Source organism: Vigna unguiculata, chromosome 3, assembly GCF_037176805.1.
Source record: "Vigna unguiculata cultivar grain cowpea cultivar isolate G323 ecotype 2 chromosome 3, ASM3717680v1, whole genome shotgun sequence".
Taxonomy (NCBI): domain Eukaryota; kingdom Viridiplantae; phylum Streptophyta; class Magnoliopsida; order Fabales; family Fabaceae; genus Vigna; species Vigna unguiculata.
The window spans coordinates 9,727,817-9,746,017 of NC_140794.1; the positions used below are offsets into that span (position 1 = coordinate 9,727,817).

At 36.3% G+C, this 18,201-nt stretch overlaps 1 protein-coding gene across 4 annotated transcripts; it reads right to left on the minus strand.

The window, feature by feature from the left end:
* Window positions 1–2,389: 2,389 nt before the first annotated feature.
* Window positions 2,390–17,457, minus strand: LOC114176910 (RNA polymerase II C-terminal domain phosphatase-like 1). 4 transcript variants are annotated; one of them, XM_028062111.2, is made up of 18 exons: window positions 17,315–17,457; window positions 16,357–16,827; window positions 15,779–15,989; window positions 15,401–15,558; window positions 15,223–15,293; window positions 14,892–14,997; window positions 14,688–14,777; window positions 13,997–14,578; window positions 13,830–13,893; window positions 11,752–11,882; window positions 11,592–11,645; window positions 10,986–11,082; window positions 10,077–10,309; window positions 9,906–9,995; window positions 9,429–9,494; window positions 9,246–9,319; window positions 8,809–8,977; window positions 2,390–2,656 (listed from the first exon to the last, which is right to left on the minus strand). In XM_028062111.2, exons 1-17 carry the CDS (start codon window positions 17,342–17,344, stop codon window positions 8,926–8,928), a joined length of 2,580 nt encoding a protein of 859 aa, XP_027917912.1. In that variant the 5' UTR covers window positions 17,345–17,457; the 3' UTR covers window positions 2,390–2,656; window positions 8,809–8,925. The 4 variants fall into 4 exon arrangements, with proteins under 4 accessions (XP_027917912.1, XP_027917911.1, XP_027917910.1 ...); XM_028062110.2 differs by lacking the exons at window positions 2,390–2,656; window positions 8,809–8,977 and adding an exon at window positions 9,002–9,175 and having other exon boundaries at window positions 11,752–11,801; XM_028062109.2 differs by lacking the exons at window positions 2,390–2,656; window positions 8,809–8,977 and adding an exon at window positions 9,004–9,175.
* Window positions 17,458–18,201: the final 744 nt, after the last annotated feature.

Sequence of the window (18,201 nt, forward strand, 5' to 3'; positions counted from 1 at the left end):
TCACGTCTACGTTCCACGTCTCACGTTTCACGTCTCACGTCCCAGGTCTCACGTCTCACGTCTTACGTCTCTCTCACGTTTCACGTCCCACGTCGCACGTCCTACGTCCCACGTCTCACGTCGCACATCCTACTTCCCACGTCCCACGTCCCACGTCTCATGTCTCACGTCTCACGTTCCATTTCCCACATTTCACGTCTCACGTCCCCCGTCTCACGTCTCATGTCTCACGTCCCACGTCTCACGTCCCACGTCCTACGTCTCACGTCTTACGTCCTACGTCTCACGTTCCACGACTCACGTTTCACGTTCCAAATCGCACGTCTCACATTATTGCACTGAAATACTTGATTCTTTAATAAAATAATGGTAATTTGGTTTACTGGTTGTAGTATAGCTAAGGTTCTTCTTTGCTGTTTATCTTTCAAATAATAGTTTCTTATTGATCGAAAGAAGGAAAAGAAATGACATTATTTTACCGGAAAGAGAAAAGCTAACCTTATGCAACAACATTAATTTGAAGCTTTTGCAGATGTCTGCTATCATTACATGGATGATTTTAGAAAAGTGTTTAGATGTTAGCAAGCAATATTTTTTTTTTGGTTTTCTGACATTCAATATGAGAAGAGATGTGTCAATAAATTCTAATCAAGGGTGGGCAAAAAATCCACTTTTTATAATCCAATCTATTTTTTCTATGATCTAATCCATTTAATATCTATTTTATTAAAAATTCAATCCATTTAAAATTCATTTTATTGGATATGGATATCAATCTTATATATATTTTATATGTTTTATGAATTGGATATCCATTCTCTAAATCTATATTTTCAAAATGGATAATCTAAAATATCCAATCCAAATTTTTAGTTTATATTTTTGGTTAGGTTAGGCTAAAAGTTGAGACCCACTAGTTCAAATTTAATCGTATTTGATTGAGTTGGCGTGACCCTATACAAAATTTGGTCGAATTCTGTCAAGTTGGTCTCGATCGAAATTTGGCCCAGCTGGTCTTGGACAAAATTTGGAAGTATTCGGTTGAGTTCACCCCGACCCAAATTTGACTGAATTGGGCTGAGTCGACCTAGACAAAATTTGACCGTATTCGGCTGAGACAACCGCGACCAAAATTTGGTTGTATTTAGCCTAGTTGGCTCTAGTCAAAATTTGGTCGACTTCAATCGAGTTGGCCCCGATTGAGATTTGGCTGTTAAATTCTATGGTGTCAGCCCTATCGAAAATCTAATCCACATCCATTTTGGATCCAAATAATGGATGTGGATCCAAATTTGTGTCCATAGGGATGACACCAAAGAATTTGACAGATTTGGCCAAATATTTCCAAATTTTGTCCAGGACCAACTTGGTCAAATCTCGATTGGGACCGACTTTGACAGAATTTGGCCTAATTCGGCCAAATTTTGTATAGGGTCACACCAACTCAATCAAATATGACTAAATTTGGGCTAGTCCGTCTCAACCTTTAACCTAACTTAACAAAAAATATAAAGTGAAAATTTGGATTGGATATGTTTGATTATCCATTTTGAAAATCTAGATTTCAAGAATGGATATCTAATCCATAAAATGTAGATTAGATTGATATCCAAATCCAATAAAATGGATTGGATTTTTAATAAAATGGATTGAATTTTTAATAGAATAGATATTAAATGAATTGGATCATAGAAAAAATGAATTGGATCATAAAAATTAGATTTTTTGTCCACCTATAATTTTGGAGAAAAAACTTATGTACTAAATTTAAAATTATCATTTATATATAGACAATTTTTAATTAGTAAATATAAAAATATTTTCTAATGAAATGAAGTTAATTTTTTTGGAAACATTATAGTAAAATTCTAGATATATTTTGGAATCTCTGATTGCTCTCGATGGATTGTGTATTTTAACTTTTAATGTTAGCTCAAATCCTTCAAAATTTAATTTTGACTTTATATAATTTGTTTAATTAAGAAAATAGTTTATAATGCAAAGACTAAAGTGAAATATACACATTAAAACACGATCAACTCCTACGAAATAAAGATTATAAGCACTTGAGTGAAAATCAATAAAAATTAAAATATTTTCAAAACTGTTATGTAATAAATTCATGGAACATTAAAATCGATACAACATAACTAAAAAATTTTACTCAACGCCTCGCCAAGCCTTCAATAAATGTATATTTTCAAGGCATACATATATATATATATATATATATATATATATATATATATATATATATATAAGAAATACTAAGATAGCTTGCATGAGATTATCAATAAACTATATATATCACTAGAGTAGAATGTCAAGTTACAAAAGCTTTCCAAATCAGTAGTTGATTGACATATTTTATCTTTTGTAACTTTTAAAGTGTAAGAATACTAAATTCTGATAAATCTTTGCATTTGTAAAAACTAAAATATTTGGGGCATTTAGCTTTACATTTCATCAATTCGTTGTTGAATTTGCAGCTCCAACAAATAATTTGAGTTCATATATGAATTTTGTCAAAAAGAAAAAAGGTTGTACAAGAGAACAAGCATCTATCCAAATTCTTGTTAATCTGATGTAAGGATCTTAATCTGATGCAGAAGAAGAAGAGGCAACTCTACCTGGTCGTTTGCTTTATTTAGGTACCCTGCAAAAGAATCTCCCTCAAATTATTGTTCCAATTTCTTGTGAATGAGTAAGAGGAATAGTTCAACAAAATTAACAGGAAAAGCAGGCTATGATGCAGAAAACAATGCAATACGTTTTGGACTAGGAGGATGAAATTGCACACCCATGTAACAATGCTCCATTTTTCGCATGATAAATTAAACATGTGATGTCACAAATTTAAAATCTGCTAGAGGTGTTTGCTGTATGTAAAAAAAAAAAAGACCCTAAAGAATGTGGTAGTGATACAAACATTGAAATAGAAGGGCAAATTAGGAAGGCCCAAAAGGTGTACGAGAGGAGAAAGTGGAAGCCCATTACTTGGGGTCCACAGACACACACTCACTGATTCGGTTGCAACAGAATTTCCTACGTGGCTGTGAGGAGGGAAGGAGAGAGGATCGGGGGGGTATAGGAGAGAGGGTCCGAATGGAAGAGGGGGGCTGGTTTTTTGGAGGAGGGAACGAGAGGATAGGTTGGTCTGGGATGGGACGAGAGTGTTACTAGACCTCTCTGTTTTGAGAGTGCATGGTGATTACGAGAAACACAATGGAAAAGCGTATGGAAGGCCTGGAACAACAACTAGTGGAGTTGAGAAATTTAATCATCTCGCGTAGCAGGTCTCGTCGGGGACGATCTTACAAAAGACGAACACATAGGCAAAGGCAGAGGAATGATGACGGAGATGGAGAAGTCGAAACTGAAGGTGGTTCGCGCTTCACTTCACGAAGCTGGAGTGGCGAATCGTCGCACGACTTCGGGGGACGCAAACTGAAAATTCCCATTTTCAGGGGCGATGATGCTTATGGTTGGATAGTTAGAGCTGAAAGATATTTCAAATTGAATATGGTGCACGATGACGAGAAGTTGGATGCCGTGGTTATTGCCCTGGAAGATAAGGCATTGAGCTGGTTCCAGTGGTGGGAAGAACAAAGCCCAGAGTTGAACTGGGAGGAATTTAAGGGGGCTCTTATTAGACGCTTCCAACTAGGGTTGGTGCAAAACCCGTTTGGCCCATTGTTGAGTATTAAGCAGACAAGCTCAGTCATGAAGTACAGGGAGAGGTTCGAGAGGGAATCGGCTCCGTTGAAAAAAGAGGAAAGAATTATGTTGAAGGGTATTTTTCTCAACGGATTGAAAGAAGAGATACAAGCTGAACTAAAGTTATATGCCACCGGGTCATTGGAGGAATTAATGGATAAAGCATTATTGTTAGAAGAAAAAAATAAGGGTTAAATATGTTTTTGGTCCCTCAAGTTTGAGCGAAATTTGGGTTTAGTCCCTCATCACAACTTTTGACCAATTTAGTCCTTCATCTTCCAAAATGCGTGAATTTAGTCCTTTTAACCAAATTTTGTTAAGTTTATCTGACATTTCAAGCGCATTTCATGATAGTATTTAAATTATTTATACTATTTGACACATTTTTGCTTCAATGTTAACTTAAATACTATCATGAAATGCGCTTGAAACGTCAGATAAACTTAACAAAATTTGGTTAAAAGGACTAAATTCATGTATTTTGATGAGGGACTAATTCCAAATTTCGCTGAAACTTGAGGGACCAAAAACATATTTAACCCAAAAAATAATGCTTTATGTAAAGTTGGGTTGATGGGTACAGAGAAGAAAGGAGGGGAACGACCTCTAACAAGGCAGACAAAAGGCTTTACTAGATGGGAGAAGGGAGGAAGTAAAGAGGGGTCAACCATTAGAGTGACTGAAAATGATTCTAGTGAAAGGAAGATAGTGGGGGGAGGAAGATTATCACAGGCAGAGCTACGTGATAGGAGTAAAAAGGGATTGTGTTTTAAATATGGAGAAACTTGGGGCAAAGATCATATGTGCAAATTTAAACATTATCAATTTGTGCTGGTGGAGGATTTGGAATGTGAGGAGTCGCAAGGGAGTGAGGGAGAGGGAGAAAATGGGGGCAATCTTACTGCTAAGATATTGCAGATTTCATTGAAAAGCAAAGAAGGGTTGACTTCTAATCGGTCTTTCAAGGTAATGGGAAGTATTGGAGGAACGGAGGTATTGGTTCTAGTGGACTGTGGAGCTTCTGCGAACTTTATTTCAAGAACTTTAGTTCAACATCTCAATTTAGAAGTGAATGATACAAAAGAGTTCGAGGTGGAAGTAGGAACAAGAGATAAAGTAGTGAATAGAGGAATATGTAAACAGTTGGAATTGGTGGTGCAAGGGATTCCAATTGTGCAACAATTCTATCTAATGGAATTGGGAGGAACTGATTTGGTGTTAGGAATGGAGTGGCTCACAAGCTTGGAAAACGTGAAAGCTAATTTTCGAAACTTAGTGTTGTGTTGGGGACAAAAAGGGGAGAAAAAACGGATGAAGGGTGATCCAACCCTCTGTAAATCGCAAGCTTCATGGAAGGCAATGATGAAGGCTCTCAACAATGAAGGGGAAGGACTTGCACCCACTGGCAAAGTGCCAGACAAGGATACTCTCAATGATGATATAACAACTATTTTAGCAGAATTTGAGGATATATTCAGTATACCCACTGAATTACCTCCTAAAAGAGCTTGTGATCATGCCATTACTCTTAAGGAAGGTGTGGATCCTCCCAACATACGACCCTATAGGTATCCCTACTATCAAAAGAATGAGATTGAGAAGTTTGTGAAGGAAATGATGATTGCTGGAATTATAAGGCCCAGTAACAGCCCTTACAGTAGCCCTGTAATTCTAGTAAGGAAGAAAGATGGGGGATGGAGGTTTTGTGTGGACTATCGAGCCCTAAACAAGTTGACAATACCAGATAAATTTCCTATACCAGTAATAGATGAACTTTTGGATGAATTGGGAGGAGCTCAAGTGTTTTCGAAGTTGGATTTAAAATTTGGGTACCACCAGATTCGCATGAAAGAAGGAGATGTTCAAAAAACAGCTTTTAGAACTCACGAAGGCCACTATGAATTCCTTGTCATGCCCTTTGGGCTTACTAATGCCCCATCCACATTCCAAGCCCTCATGAACCAAGTACTAAAGCCTTATTTGAGGAAGTTTGCTCTAGTTTTCTTTGATGACATACTCATATTTAGTAAGAATATGAAGGGTCATTGTGAGCATCTGAGAATTGTTTTGACTGCTTTGAGAAGGCATGGGTTAGTAGTGAATCAAAAGAAGTGCTCCTTTGGAAAGGAAAGTATTGAGTACTTGGGACACATCATCTCTGGGCAAGGAGTTGCGGCTGATCCAGCTAAAATAAAGGATATGTTAGAATGGCCAGTCTCGAAAGATGTCAAGGGATTGAGAGGATTCTTAGGCCTCACGGGATATTATAGAAAATTTGTAAGGGAGTATGGAAAAATAGTGTGGCCTTTAACACAACAGTTGAAGAAAGACAAGTTCAATTGGGATGATTTAGCTCAAAAAGCCTTTGAAAAGTTAAAAACTGCTATGACACAAGTGTCTGTGTTAGCAGTTCCTGATTTCAATAAGACTTTTGTGGTGGAAACTGATGCGTCTGGGAAAGGATTGGGGGTTGTTTTGATGCAGGAAGGACAACCCGTGGCATACATGAGCCAAACATTGTCAGACAAAGCTATAACTAAGTCAGTTTATGAGAAAGAATTGATGGCTATGGTATTGGTGATCCAAAAATGGAGGCACTATTTGCTAGGCAGGCATTTCATTGTTCATACAGATCAGAAAAGTTTGAAGTTTTTAATAGATCAAAGATTGATGAGTGAGGAGCAAAATAAATGGACCTCTAAGTTGTTGGGGTTTGATTTTGAAATTAAGTACAAACCAGGAATAGAAAATAGAGCAGCAGATGCTCTTTCCAGGAAGCTACTCTTCTCAGCTATGAGCACAATTTGCTTCTTTGAGTGGGAGGAATTAGAAGCCGAGATCGAGAAGGATGAGAAACTGAAGAAGATCCTTCAAGGGTTGTTGGTGACGGGGGTTGAACACCCAGGATATAAAGTGACCAATGGTAGATTATATTATCAATACCGATTGGTGATACCTAAAGAATCACAGAAAATAGGTTCTATATTGAGAGAATTTCATGACACAGCCGTAGGAGGGCATTCTGGGTATTTTCGAACCTACAAGAGGATTGCCAATCTGTTTTTTTGGGAAGGAATGAGGAGGAACATTAAGGAGTATGTGCAAAAATGTGAGGTATGCCAGAGAAATAAATATCAGACATTGAGTCCTGCAGGGTTGTTACAACCTTTGCCTATCCCTAAACAAATTTGGACAGATGTCTCTATGGACTTCATTGGGGGGTTGCCCAAGTCGGGAGGGATGGACACTATCTTGGTAGTGGTGGATCGGCTCACAAAATATGCCCATTTTATTGCTTTGGCACATCCTTATAATGCCAAAGATGTTGCTGAGTTATTCTTGAAAGAGGTGGTGAAATTGCATGGATTTCCCGAATCCATAATTTCTATAGGGACAGGATATTTATAAGTTCCTTCTGGACAGAGTTATTTAAGATGGCTGGAACTAAGTTAAAATTCAGTTCTGCTTATCACCCACGGACAGATGGGCAGACGGAAGTAGTAAATCGATGCTTGGAGACGTATTTGAGATGTATGACAGGTACTAAACCCAGGCAGTGGCATAAATGGCTTAGTTGAGCTGAATATTGGTATAACACCAACTATCATGAAGCTACGAAGATGACACCTTTCAAAGCCATGTATGGCCGAGATCCTCCTCCCGTGATTAGAGGAGATGTGGCAGCAACATCCCTAGATGAAGTCTCATTCATGATGAAGGAGAGAAATGAAATGCTAGACATGATGAGAGAGCACCTGGTGCAGGCCCAAAATAGGATGAAGCAACAGGCTGACAAAAAGAGAAGAATGGTGGAGTATAAGATTGGAGATGTGGTTTATTTGAGGATACAACCTTATAAGTTGAAGAAATTGGCTAAGAGAATTAATCAGAAACTTAGCCCAAGGTATTATGGTCCATATGAAATTGTTGAAAAGGTGGGAGAAGTGGCTTATAAGCTGAAATTACCGAATGATAGCAGAGTACACCCTGTTTTTCATGTATCTTTATTGAAGCCCACTCTCAAAGCTGATGTTGTTGTCCAACCTTTACCAGAATATGTGAATGAAGAATTGGAGTTACAAGTCCAACCAAAAAAGGTGTTAGCAGTGCGTGGAGAAAATGATCAATTGTTAGAAGTGCTGGTGAAATGGAAGAATATGCCAGAATGTGAAAATTCATGGGAATTTGTGTCCAAGATGATGGAAGCCTTTCCAGAACTCCACCTTGAGGACAAGGTGAATTTTAAGGGAGGAGGATTTGATACAAACATTGAAATAGAAGGGCAAATTAGGAAGGCCCAAAAGGTGTATGAGAGGAGAAAGTGGAAGCCCATTACTTGGGGTCCACAGACACACACTCACTGATTCGGTTGCAACAGAATTGCCTACGTGGCTGTGAGGAGGGAAGGAGAGAGGATCGGGGGTATAGGAGAGAGAGGGTCCGAATGGAAGAGGGGGGCTGGTTTTTTGGAGGAGGGAACCAGAGGATAGGTTGGTCTGGGATGGGAGGAGAGTGTTACTAGACCTCTCTGTTTTGAGAATATTGAAATAATACATACCATTTTGTCTTTAAAATTCCTTTTCCTGTTTTATTGGGTTCTATCAGGTAGTTTCTGGTTTATTTTTAGTGTGAAAACTTAAACATAAAAAGGTACTAATACAAATGTATCCAAAAGATGTATCAAATTTATAATAGTTATGGGGCTGAATAGAGGCAGAATGGTTTTGTTAAGGTAGGAACTGATGCTAAACTTGTATTCGAGGATTCTCTACCACCCCCTTTGTCAAAAGTATATTCAACAGAAAAGTCTACAATGACCAATTTTCACTGCTTTGGCAAGGAGAAGCTTTAAAATTTGGTGAAGATTTGACCAATAAAGTTTTATAAAATATAAACAGTCCCGTTCTTATATACATAAGTTTTAAAATAGTATCATAATATAACTTCAATCTACTATTTATCCGGATAGTAAAATTCAGGATGTCTTCATCCTGTAATTTGTTTCTTTTACTGATTCATTGTAGCCACTGGGTGCTCCACATTGATGTATGGAAAAGGAAAAAGAGATGGTAAAATAGGAACACCACTTACCACACTAGACACTACAATTTTATCTGACATTTCCTTGCACCTTCTATTAGAATTGAGCTCAAAGATGCCCAAATTGCTGGCGAAAGCTCGCTTTCTGTAACTTGAGAAAAATAAACCTTATCTACTTATAGCATTTATTTCCATGCCAGAATTGGCCTCATAAAAGTACCTGAACAAATAATAAGTAAAAGCAGATAAGAAATCTCGCACTGCACCATATATACTTCAATTTTAAGGAAACCGATAAGCCTCAAGAGGATATGGCTTCATATTATGGGGTAGGTTTTTCATCGTCACTGGTAGCTTGAAAAGATGCAGCCAGCCCCGAAAATCAAATGGGTGCAAACAACCCGCCAGATCAAGAAAGCTGAAAAAGACTAAACTCCATTCATTGTGGAAGAGAAAATGTAAAGAACATTAAATATAAACTAACGGACCTGGGAGTGCTCTGACGTTTCTGAATGCTTTGGCCAAGCTTTGACCTTAGACTTCCTAGTGCCTTCTCGGCAGCCTAAACAAAAGAATGCATCTTTAGTGCTCCAACACCATATGTGAAGAAGTTAATGGAAGAACACAAATATATTCATAAATATTATTTCATAATAAAAAAAATGACAGACCTGCATTTTAGCTTCATCCCATGTTAATCCGATACCTTTACCAAAGACCTTACCATCTATTTCGACCTAAAATATATAAAACAAAATATTTAGATGCTGCCCGAGCTTTTCTATTTTAAAAAATGCCAGAATTAAATAGGAAAGGTCAAAATGCAGGGGTAAACAGCGTGATCGAAATGTTCAGAATTACTATATAACACTCATCCTTCAACTTCCCTTGAAAATATAAGCATAAAACACATAAATAGAAGGAAAGTGACTATTTCTGATATTTCATCCTGGTGACACAAAATGGCCAAAACACCAGCATAATGTCTCTCTTCTTGAACTACCTCTTTTAAGTAAAAAACAACAACAAAGAACTAAAACATATAAATAAGACAAAGTTCAGAAACAAAGTATAATCCTTTTGCAACGCAATGAAGCCAATATTTTTAACTCAACTGGTTCAGACAACCGAAGCATTTGATTACAAACCTGTGCATGTACTTCGTCTTTCTGAAGTGAATTTGTTGACACTGGAGCAGGTGCAGATAGAAAATTGACACCAAGACCCTCCATCATGCACTGAAAAAATTGAGCGCAAAGTTATAGCATATCAATAACACAAACACTTAACTATAGGTAGGTCAATTTAAAAAATCTTACCAATTCTTTTAGGGCAGAGATTGAACCCATTGGCCTCTTAGAGACTTCCAACCTAGGATCTAAAACCCTTGATGAATCGGATGCAGTTGAAAAGGAAGCTGAATCCTCTTTAGGCAATGACTGGTTAGTAGAGCTGGCGATAACCATATAACCATTGTCATTTGCATTAGGAAACCCACCCACATCCCCATATGTGGAACCAGGCTCATCCTTAGCACTAGACAAATATATATCTACAAAAACAGCCAAAGTGTTCAAAATATACATTAAGAAAACAAAATTTTGAAAAAAAAAAGGAAAAAAACTTGAACAATCATTATCAGCTAATATTTTTCTGACAATGGGATCTAGCGAGAGATTTTAGGCGGCTTAGAACCAGCTAAAATTTGTAAATCAAATTATAATCATAATTTCTTATTCATCTACTGCAACCAACTAACTTTCGTTCATCATAAATAACATGATTGTTCACAAAAGATCTTTTGAACCAACTGTTGTAAGATATTTAATTTTGGAGGCGACAATGGTTTTACCATTTTAGATCACTAAATATCCTAATCCAAGAGCCTTCTAAGCTTGAAGCATGGATACTCCTTATGCTGAATTTTAAGTTAATAATAAAGAACAGGCAACATGGCTTAAAATATTGACCATTTGGTTCAAAAGATCAACACTCTCAAGCTGCAAGGAGGAGGCCCTAAAATGATTTATCTCTGACACGATTTACACTGAACTTTTATTGGTAGCAGGGCCATGGATATGAGCTTAATACACCATTGAGTTAGTCAATATCAAGCCAATACATCCGTTAACAAAGCAAGCTCTTCTTTTGATTTTGCAGTGGTGGAGATCGCCAATGCAAGAAAAAGTTTTGATAAAGTCACGATAAAAAAAATTAGAACATCTTACCGGCCAAATGCTTGATAGAATCCTCAGCAGCCTTATGTTGGGCTTCCTTTCTAGTTCTTCCAAATCCATGACCAATTTTTTTTCCAGAAAACCACGCCTAGAAATAAAAATGACAAACAATTATGAGTACACAGTCAAGCCAATAAATTCTGATACAAGAGAACCAAAAACATATTTCAACAAGTGACTTCACTCTACAGCAAGCAAGACGACATCAGCTTTGAGTCTCTAACCTAAAGATCACATTAAATTTGTAAACTTGTTTCTAGAAGAAACAACATCCATTCATCAAGGTTACCCAACCTTGTGTTCTAATACATAAACTTCAAAAGATTGGTATGCGTACACTTTGCATGCAAAATCAATTTTGTCCTGTTATTAAAGAGTAGGGGAAAGTATAAATCCCACGCAGTAACCAATTCTAAACTAACTCATATGTCCTGTGATAATTTGCAAGCGCCAGAGAGAGATTTTGTACCCACTGAATGAAAAATTAAACTAACTCATAAATCTAAATCCCTGGAGAAAAATATAAAATGAAAAAAATGCATGCAAATATAATAATCAACAAGGAATCATAGTCATGGAGTCCTCGATGAAAGATACCTCAATGGAGAACTGTAGTTCTGCACTTGCAACCAAAGATGACATAAATTCCACCTGTTCACATTAAACATTAGAAATTTGAAGCATCGCACAGAGAAATTAATATATCCAATGATGCCCCTCTAATTATTTACTAGCAAATAATCATATTTGTACTCACCTTAGTTCCACACTTCAGTGCAATTTCCTGTAACACTACAACTGGAGTATCTGCATGAAAAACAGAATGGCCAGATTCAGAGTCAAGATCCCTGTGGCTGGAAGATGATCTACTAAAAGGGAGTTCATCACCTTCACAACAACAATAAAATTATGTCATTCTCATGTTAGCACTAAAACAAATAGAATTGGAAAAGAAATTGTATAAACCTCATACCAAAACAAAAAGCACAATGAAGGCCTGTTTGTTTCAAGTTTTGTAGGAAAACTCCAACAAAAGTTGGAATATGACATTCCTATGGTTGGTATGCATGATCATTATGCCTATGCTTTACTAGCATTTTACTCCCACTGTAAAGCGTAGACATATTACTTTCTGAGGGGAACAGAGGTTACTTTGAAACCCATTAACTTCAACCTATGAAGCTCAGACATGCCTCATAAATAACATGTCCCGTGTCCGACACGTATCGACACCGACACTCGTACGATACTCGTAGGACATACTATGTCCAATTTAAAAGAAATGTTTTTATCTTTGACATGGTTCCAACACAATGTTAATAACATGTCTTATACAATCACTCCTTTTCGTTTTTTGAATATTAGATAGATAGATTAGGTTCATTTTTGTGTTAGTTGACAATGTGTTAGTTGACAGTTTCAAACTAATATGTATATACACTTAGTGTCCCGTGTCCTATATTTTTTTAGTTTAGTTGTATCTTCATGTCCGTTTCATATCCGTATCTAGGCAACATAGACTTCAACTCCCTATTTCCATTTACCACATTATATTTTTTGTTTTGACTAATCAAAATAGGAAAAAATTTCAGGAAAATTAAATGCTAGCCCATAGTTTGTAATTTACCCAATAATAACATAAGTGCAACAGAGAATCAGGGGTAGTTATTGGCAGAAACTAGTAGTAGTAGTAGTAGTAGTTAGATATTAAATAGGTGTAATAAATAATAACTGTCACTAGTATTTGTATCCTCCCTTCGCTCCTTAATACAAGGCACCATTTAGAAGATATCAATGGTCATTTTTTTAACGTATTTTACAATTGCAAAGAGGCATTTATACTATCTTCGCTGTTTTCTTTTATTGACAGTGGTGCTTTCAGATGTCTTCACATCACCACAATAATTTAATGATAATTAACAATGATAAAATTGGCACATTAGTAATAACTTTAAAAAACCAACTTATTGACTTATATTTACTGATTTGTGTAAATCTGTAACAAGTGTCTTCTACCAATATTAGAGGGAGTATTATTTGAATTAGTTGAATAGTAATGTCATGTTGACGACCTAAGACAGAAAGTTAGGAGCAATTGTATATTATGAAAAATGTGTGTAAGATGGAATGGGCGTATGTGTGTTATGTTTTTGAGTAATTTTGACAGAAAACTCTTCTCTGCAGGAGTCCATGACTCCAGACAGCAAATTCTGCTTTATTTGCGTCTTCTATGTGATTTAATATTACTCTTCTCCAAAATATCCATTGGTGTTCTGTAATAACATTCCTGCCTATATTGATCTTGGGAATATAACCATATATCTTGAGACAAACAACTCCCAATAAAACATTTTCAAATTCATATAATGCATTTTGAATGCTTACTACTATGTCCAGTTAAATAGAAAATGAATTAAGACAGGCAATCCTTCGAGATACTTTATGGAAGAAAAAAAAAAGTAGACATAGGAACCAAAAACACAGATTTGTGATGCATTAATAAAAAATATGGAGTTAAAAAGTAAATGAAATAGGACAAAGGAAATCATATCAAGAGATATGTTTAGTATGAAGAGAAATACAGAACAAAAAAAAAATCTATGAAACATTAATAATAAAAACAAACTTATGCATATATATATATATATATATATATATATATATATATATATATATATATTAGCTCAAAGAACCAAATTAAGCATACACAAGTTCTAAATTACATTTCGGGAGATCCAAATAACTGCATCCAAACACTAATCCTTACAAGAGAATACGTTAGGGACAGACTAGAAAGAAACAATCATATATGTAACAGCAAGTACTACAGCTTACCAGATAAAGATCGATAACTTGAGAGCATATGGTTTGATCTTGGGCGATCATCTCTATGATACATCTGCATGCACATAAATTATCTTAATACAATTAATTGATTAAATAAGCCAAAAGTCTAATCCTACGGTAAAACCACAAATGATAGACCAAAACATAGCCATTACCTCCTTCGGTAACCTTTGGTGGCTATCATGGAGAACTCTATCAGATGAAATGGAACTTTCAACCTTAGAGAAAAAGGATGGATGATGAGGCCGGTGCTTTTCAATACCCAATGGACCAGAATCTACGGAAAACTCCTTAGGTACTACCCGGTTTAGTGGCTGTGAACCAATATCCTCTTCTGCAGGAAACCAACCCCCTCGTGATGATACACGAGGTGCAGAGACTGGCATGGGATGTCTGATTGCGTATGTAGGCTCAGTGGATGCATGATCCCTGGTATCTTGTCCATGTTGCAATATGAGAAGCCTTCGCCTTGTATCTGGATCTAATTCTGATTCAGGTACTTCACCTTCTTCTCTGGCGGGAGAGCTATGCAAGCTAGATTCAGAAGGGGCAGCTTGACCCATTGGCTTTACTAGTGCAGCGGGTTGAGGAAACTGTACATGGGTAAATGGCATCATAGATGCCTGCGCTGTTGGAGGAGGAACTGAACCAGAAGACATTGTGTACTGAAGAGAAGTGAGTCTGGGGTCTAGGTTAGCAGTTGTCACAGGGATAGTTGAAGCTGCTGATAGTGCATCCTAATAGCAAGAACAATTAAAAAAATAAATAAAAAATGAGACAAGCTTCAAATTTAATCATACATATATCACAGTTCTCATGTATTCATTCAGAGTTCGGGGTTGATACCTTCAATTTTCTATCTACCTCAGCATCTGCCATGCCATCAAACAAGAATGGATCTCTGTTTCCATTGGAAATGGCACTAGAACCATCATCCTGAGTTCCAGTAAAACACAATGAAATGATACAAATATTACTTCGACATCAACAAAGTAGCCCAATTGATAAGAGGCAACAAATATGTATATTTGTACATCTATATACACTAACCTCTGAGACTAGATAATTGCTCACATCAGGAGGAGTAGGTATATCTTTGATATCATCTTCATAGGCAATTTGAGGAATCTTTTGTAAAAGACCATCATCAAAATCTCTGCACCAAATCATAAGACTTAATTAGGTTCAAGAATCCAGTTAACTATTTACTTTTATACTGATTTAAGATACGTAAACTGCTCTAAGAGCAACCTATAACCATTAAATACAGTTGTCCCCCAGATAGGGAAGGAAAAATGGTGAATCTGTGTATATCTCTTTCTTTAAGGTGCAGAGATAACAAGTCAAAATTACTTTCTGAAGGTTTAACACTATAACTTACTTAAAGAAGCCACCCCTAACATTGCAAGCAACATTTCTTGCGACACACAGGACAGGGATAGTATTACTTGCCTACAAGACAAACAGGTTGAATAAGTTCATATAGTGGAAAAAGTGCAAAATTCCATTCATGCAATTGAAGGTATTGGGCTTCCAACTATAGAAGAAAGAAAACTTACTTCCGCTTGAGGAGCATAATATGGAGCAAATGCAGGGACGACATGCACTCGAGGTTGATCCTTCTCATCCCACACTTTCAAGCGATCATCAATAACCAATGCCATCTTTGGATGGCATAAACCATCTTGGAAGACATTGAACAATGACTTCTTCAAACCTATATTGCATTATTGAAACACCATATTAGAAGTATTACAAGTAAATGAAACACAGTAGCAGAACTAAATCTGCATATGAATCTCAGATAGGTGAACTTTTACATACAAGCTGTCCTCATTTTCACAGTTTGCTTCTTTTAGGTGCTTCATTTCAAATATACAGTTTGTCAATGAAAACAAAACTAATAGTATAGAAAACAGCCATGCAATGCAACTTACCAGACTTAACACATACAATGCGACCTAACAGTTCTTTAGAATTTATCAAATTGGAATCTGGATCAAGAAGTCTCCACATTTCTAGTGCATAGTCCCTTTCAGCCATCGTGCACACATAAACCTCAAAACGCTTGCGCCCCCTTGCAGTCAGGTAGCTCCGAAGATCTTCCCATGCCGGTCTCAACCTCACAAGAACACTTGTATCTCGAATCTTTTCAAACACAAAATTTTGTTAGTTTGATGATCCTGACAAATCTATCAGCTTGCATAAGTTAGACAAATACATAAAAACAGCTCATCTATGTCTATATCATAGAATTAAACATCTGGACATAGGATAGCATAATGAATGCACTCTGATGTGAAAATGACATTACTCATCCAAACCAGGCAGCAGTCATAACAATGAGAAAGTGTACTAATCAAGTGTTTACTTGAACTAATAATGAAATCAGTTAATGTCTAGAAAAAACATTTTAAAACAGGTCTAAAGTATAATAATAAATATAAAAGGAAAATAAAAAACCCTAGTATGTGACAGTAGATACAACAAAAGTAGTGGATACAATAATAAATACCTGTGGATTGATGCGTGTCAGAATAATGTTCTTATCATGTAACCGTATAAGTGGTCGAACTATAGGCTGATGATTGTCAGATAATGCCGGGACAATCTCAGATTGAACTTTTATCACTCTCCCATTATCAACAACCTGATCATTTTCTGCATATTGCTTCAATATATTCTTATCATCTAGGTACCGCTTGACCTCTGCCTGCATGCCAGAAATTCGTTGTGGATCTACCTCAGAATTTATTTTTCTCTGGAGTGCATCAATTCTATCCTCAAATGACCGCATTGTGTTTGCTACTATAAGTGTTTCGTCCAGATCAAACACTATACCCAAACATCTAAGATTTAGCATAACGAGGCATGAATCATAAAGTCCCAAAGCAACAATAAATCCCCAAAAGCATGGTCTATCATCATTTCGTGAATGCATAGCAACCAAATGTATTTCTTCCCCACCTAGTGGAATTACAGCAGTCTGCAGGGTCCAACATCATAACATAGTTAGAATCCAGAGAGAACTAGTAGGAAACAAAAATATACAACTGTTAACCTGGCATATTTAAGAGATAAACATGATTGGTCAATGCTCACAAAAAAAAAAAAAAAAACTACATGTCGTCTTAATTAATGGTGCATTAACATATTCGCAACTCTATTCAAAGATTTAAGATCCTTTCTTCAACAAAACCAATTTTCACTGCTTTGGCAAGGAGAAGCTTTAAAATTTGGTGAAGATTTGACCAATAAAGTTTTATAAAATATAAACAGTCCTATTCTTATATACATAAGTTTTAAAATAGTATCATAACATAACTTCAATCTACTATTTATCCAGATAGTAAAATTCAGGATGTCTTCATCCTGTAATTTGTTTCTTTTGCTGATTCATTGTAGCCACTGGGTGCTCCATCATTGATGTATGGAAAAGGAAAAAGAGATGGTAAAATAGGAACACCACTTACCACACTAGACACTACAATTTTATCTGACATTTCCTTGCACCTTCTATTAGAATTGAGCTTAAAGATGCCCAAATTTCTGGCGAAAGCTCGCTTTCTGTAACTTGAGAAAAATAAACCTTATCTACTTATAGAATTTATTTCCATGCCAGAATTGGCCTCATAAAAGTACCTGAACAAATAATAAGTAAAAGCAGACAGGTCAGTGTCACGAAATCAGATAGAAATAAAATCATTTTACAACATCTAACCAGACATCAAGGAGATAGCAAAGAACTATAATGAAAACATTAATAGGTCATCGTAAAACAGCAAAGAACTATAATGGAAATAGCACTCTGCCCGGGTAGTCTCTTCTCCTGAACAACAAAGCAGCCATACTTTGCACTAAAAGAAATTAAAGACTGAAACATATTTCCTACACCAAATAAAGAAATAACTACACGTATATGATTTAAGAGAAACCAACATCAATCTATGATAATAACTCCAGGAGAAGGTAGAGAATCCTCAAGATATCCCAGTCCATATACAATATTACAATCAAATAATTGGATAAAGGTTACATACCTAAAAATCTTTTCACAGCAGAATTGTGTTCTTTTCTCCCTTCAGCTGGTGTGTATATCCCAATGACTGTCTGAGATTGATGGATTTGTCAACAACTTGATCATATGGAGTATGCTACTTCAATATATTCTTGGCAAAGGAGTAGCAGTTGACCACGGCCATCACATAAAAAAATTCATTGTTGAATCATCTCACCCTTGATTTTTCTCTTGAGTTCCAATCGTTCAACGATCGTAATGGATTTGTTACTATAAGTACTTCATCCACAACTTCCAATTCCAATCACATAAAGTTTAGCATCACAAGACAGTAATTATGAT

Excerpts from the sequence above, each read along its gene's own strand:
- LOC114176910 (XM_028062109.2), bottom strand. The coding sequence starts at position 17,344 with ATGTCAGATAAAATTGTAGTGTCTAGTGTG. Across the intron at positions 15,990-16,356 it reads TGACACGCATCAATCCACAG|ATTCGAGATACAAGTGTTCT; the intron begins GTATTTATTATT and ends GTGTTTGAAAAG. Across the intron at positions 9,176-9,245 it reads AAACGTCAGAGCACTCCCAG|CTTTCTTGATCTGGCGGGTT; the intron begins GTCCGTTAGTTT and ends AGTCTTTTTCAG.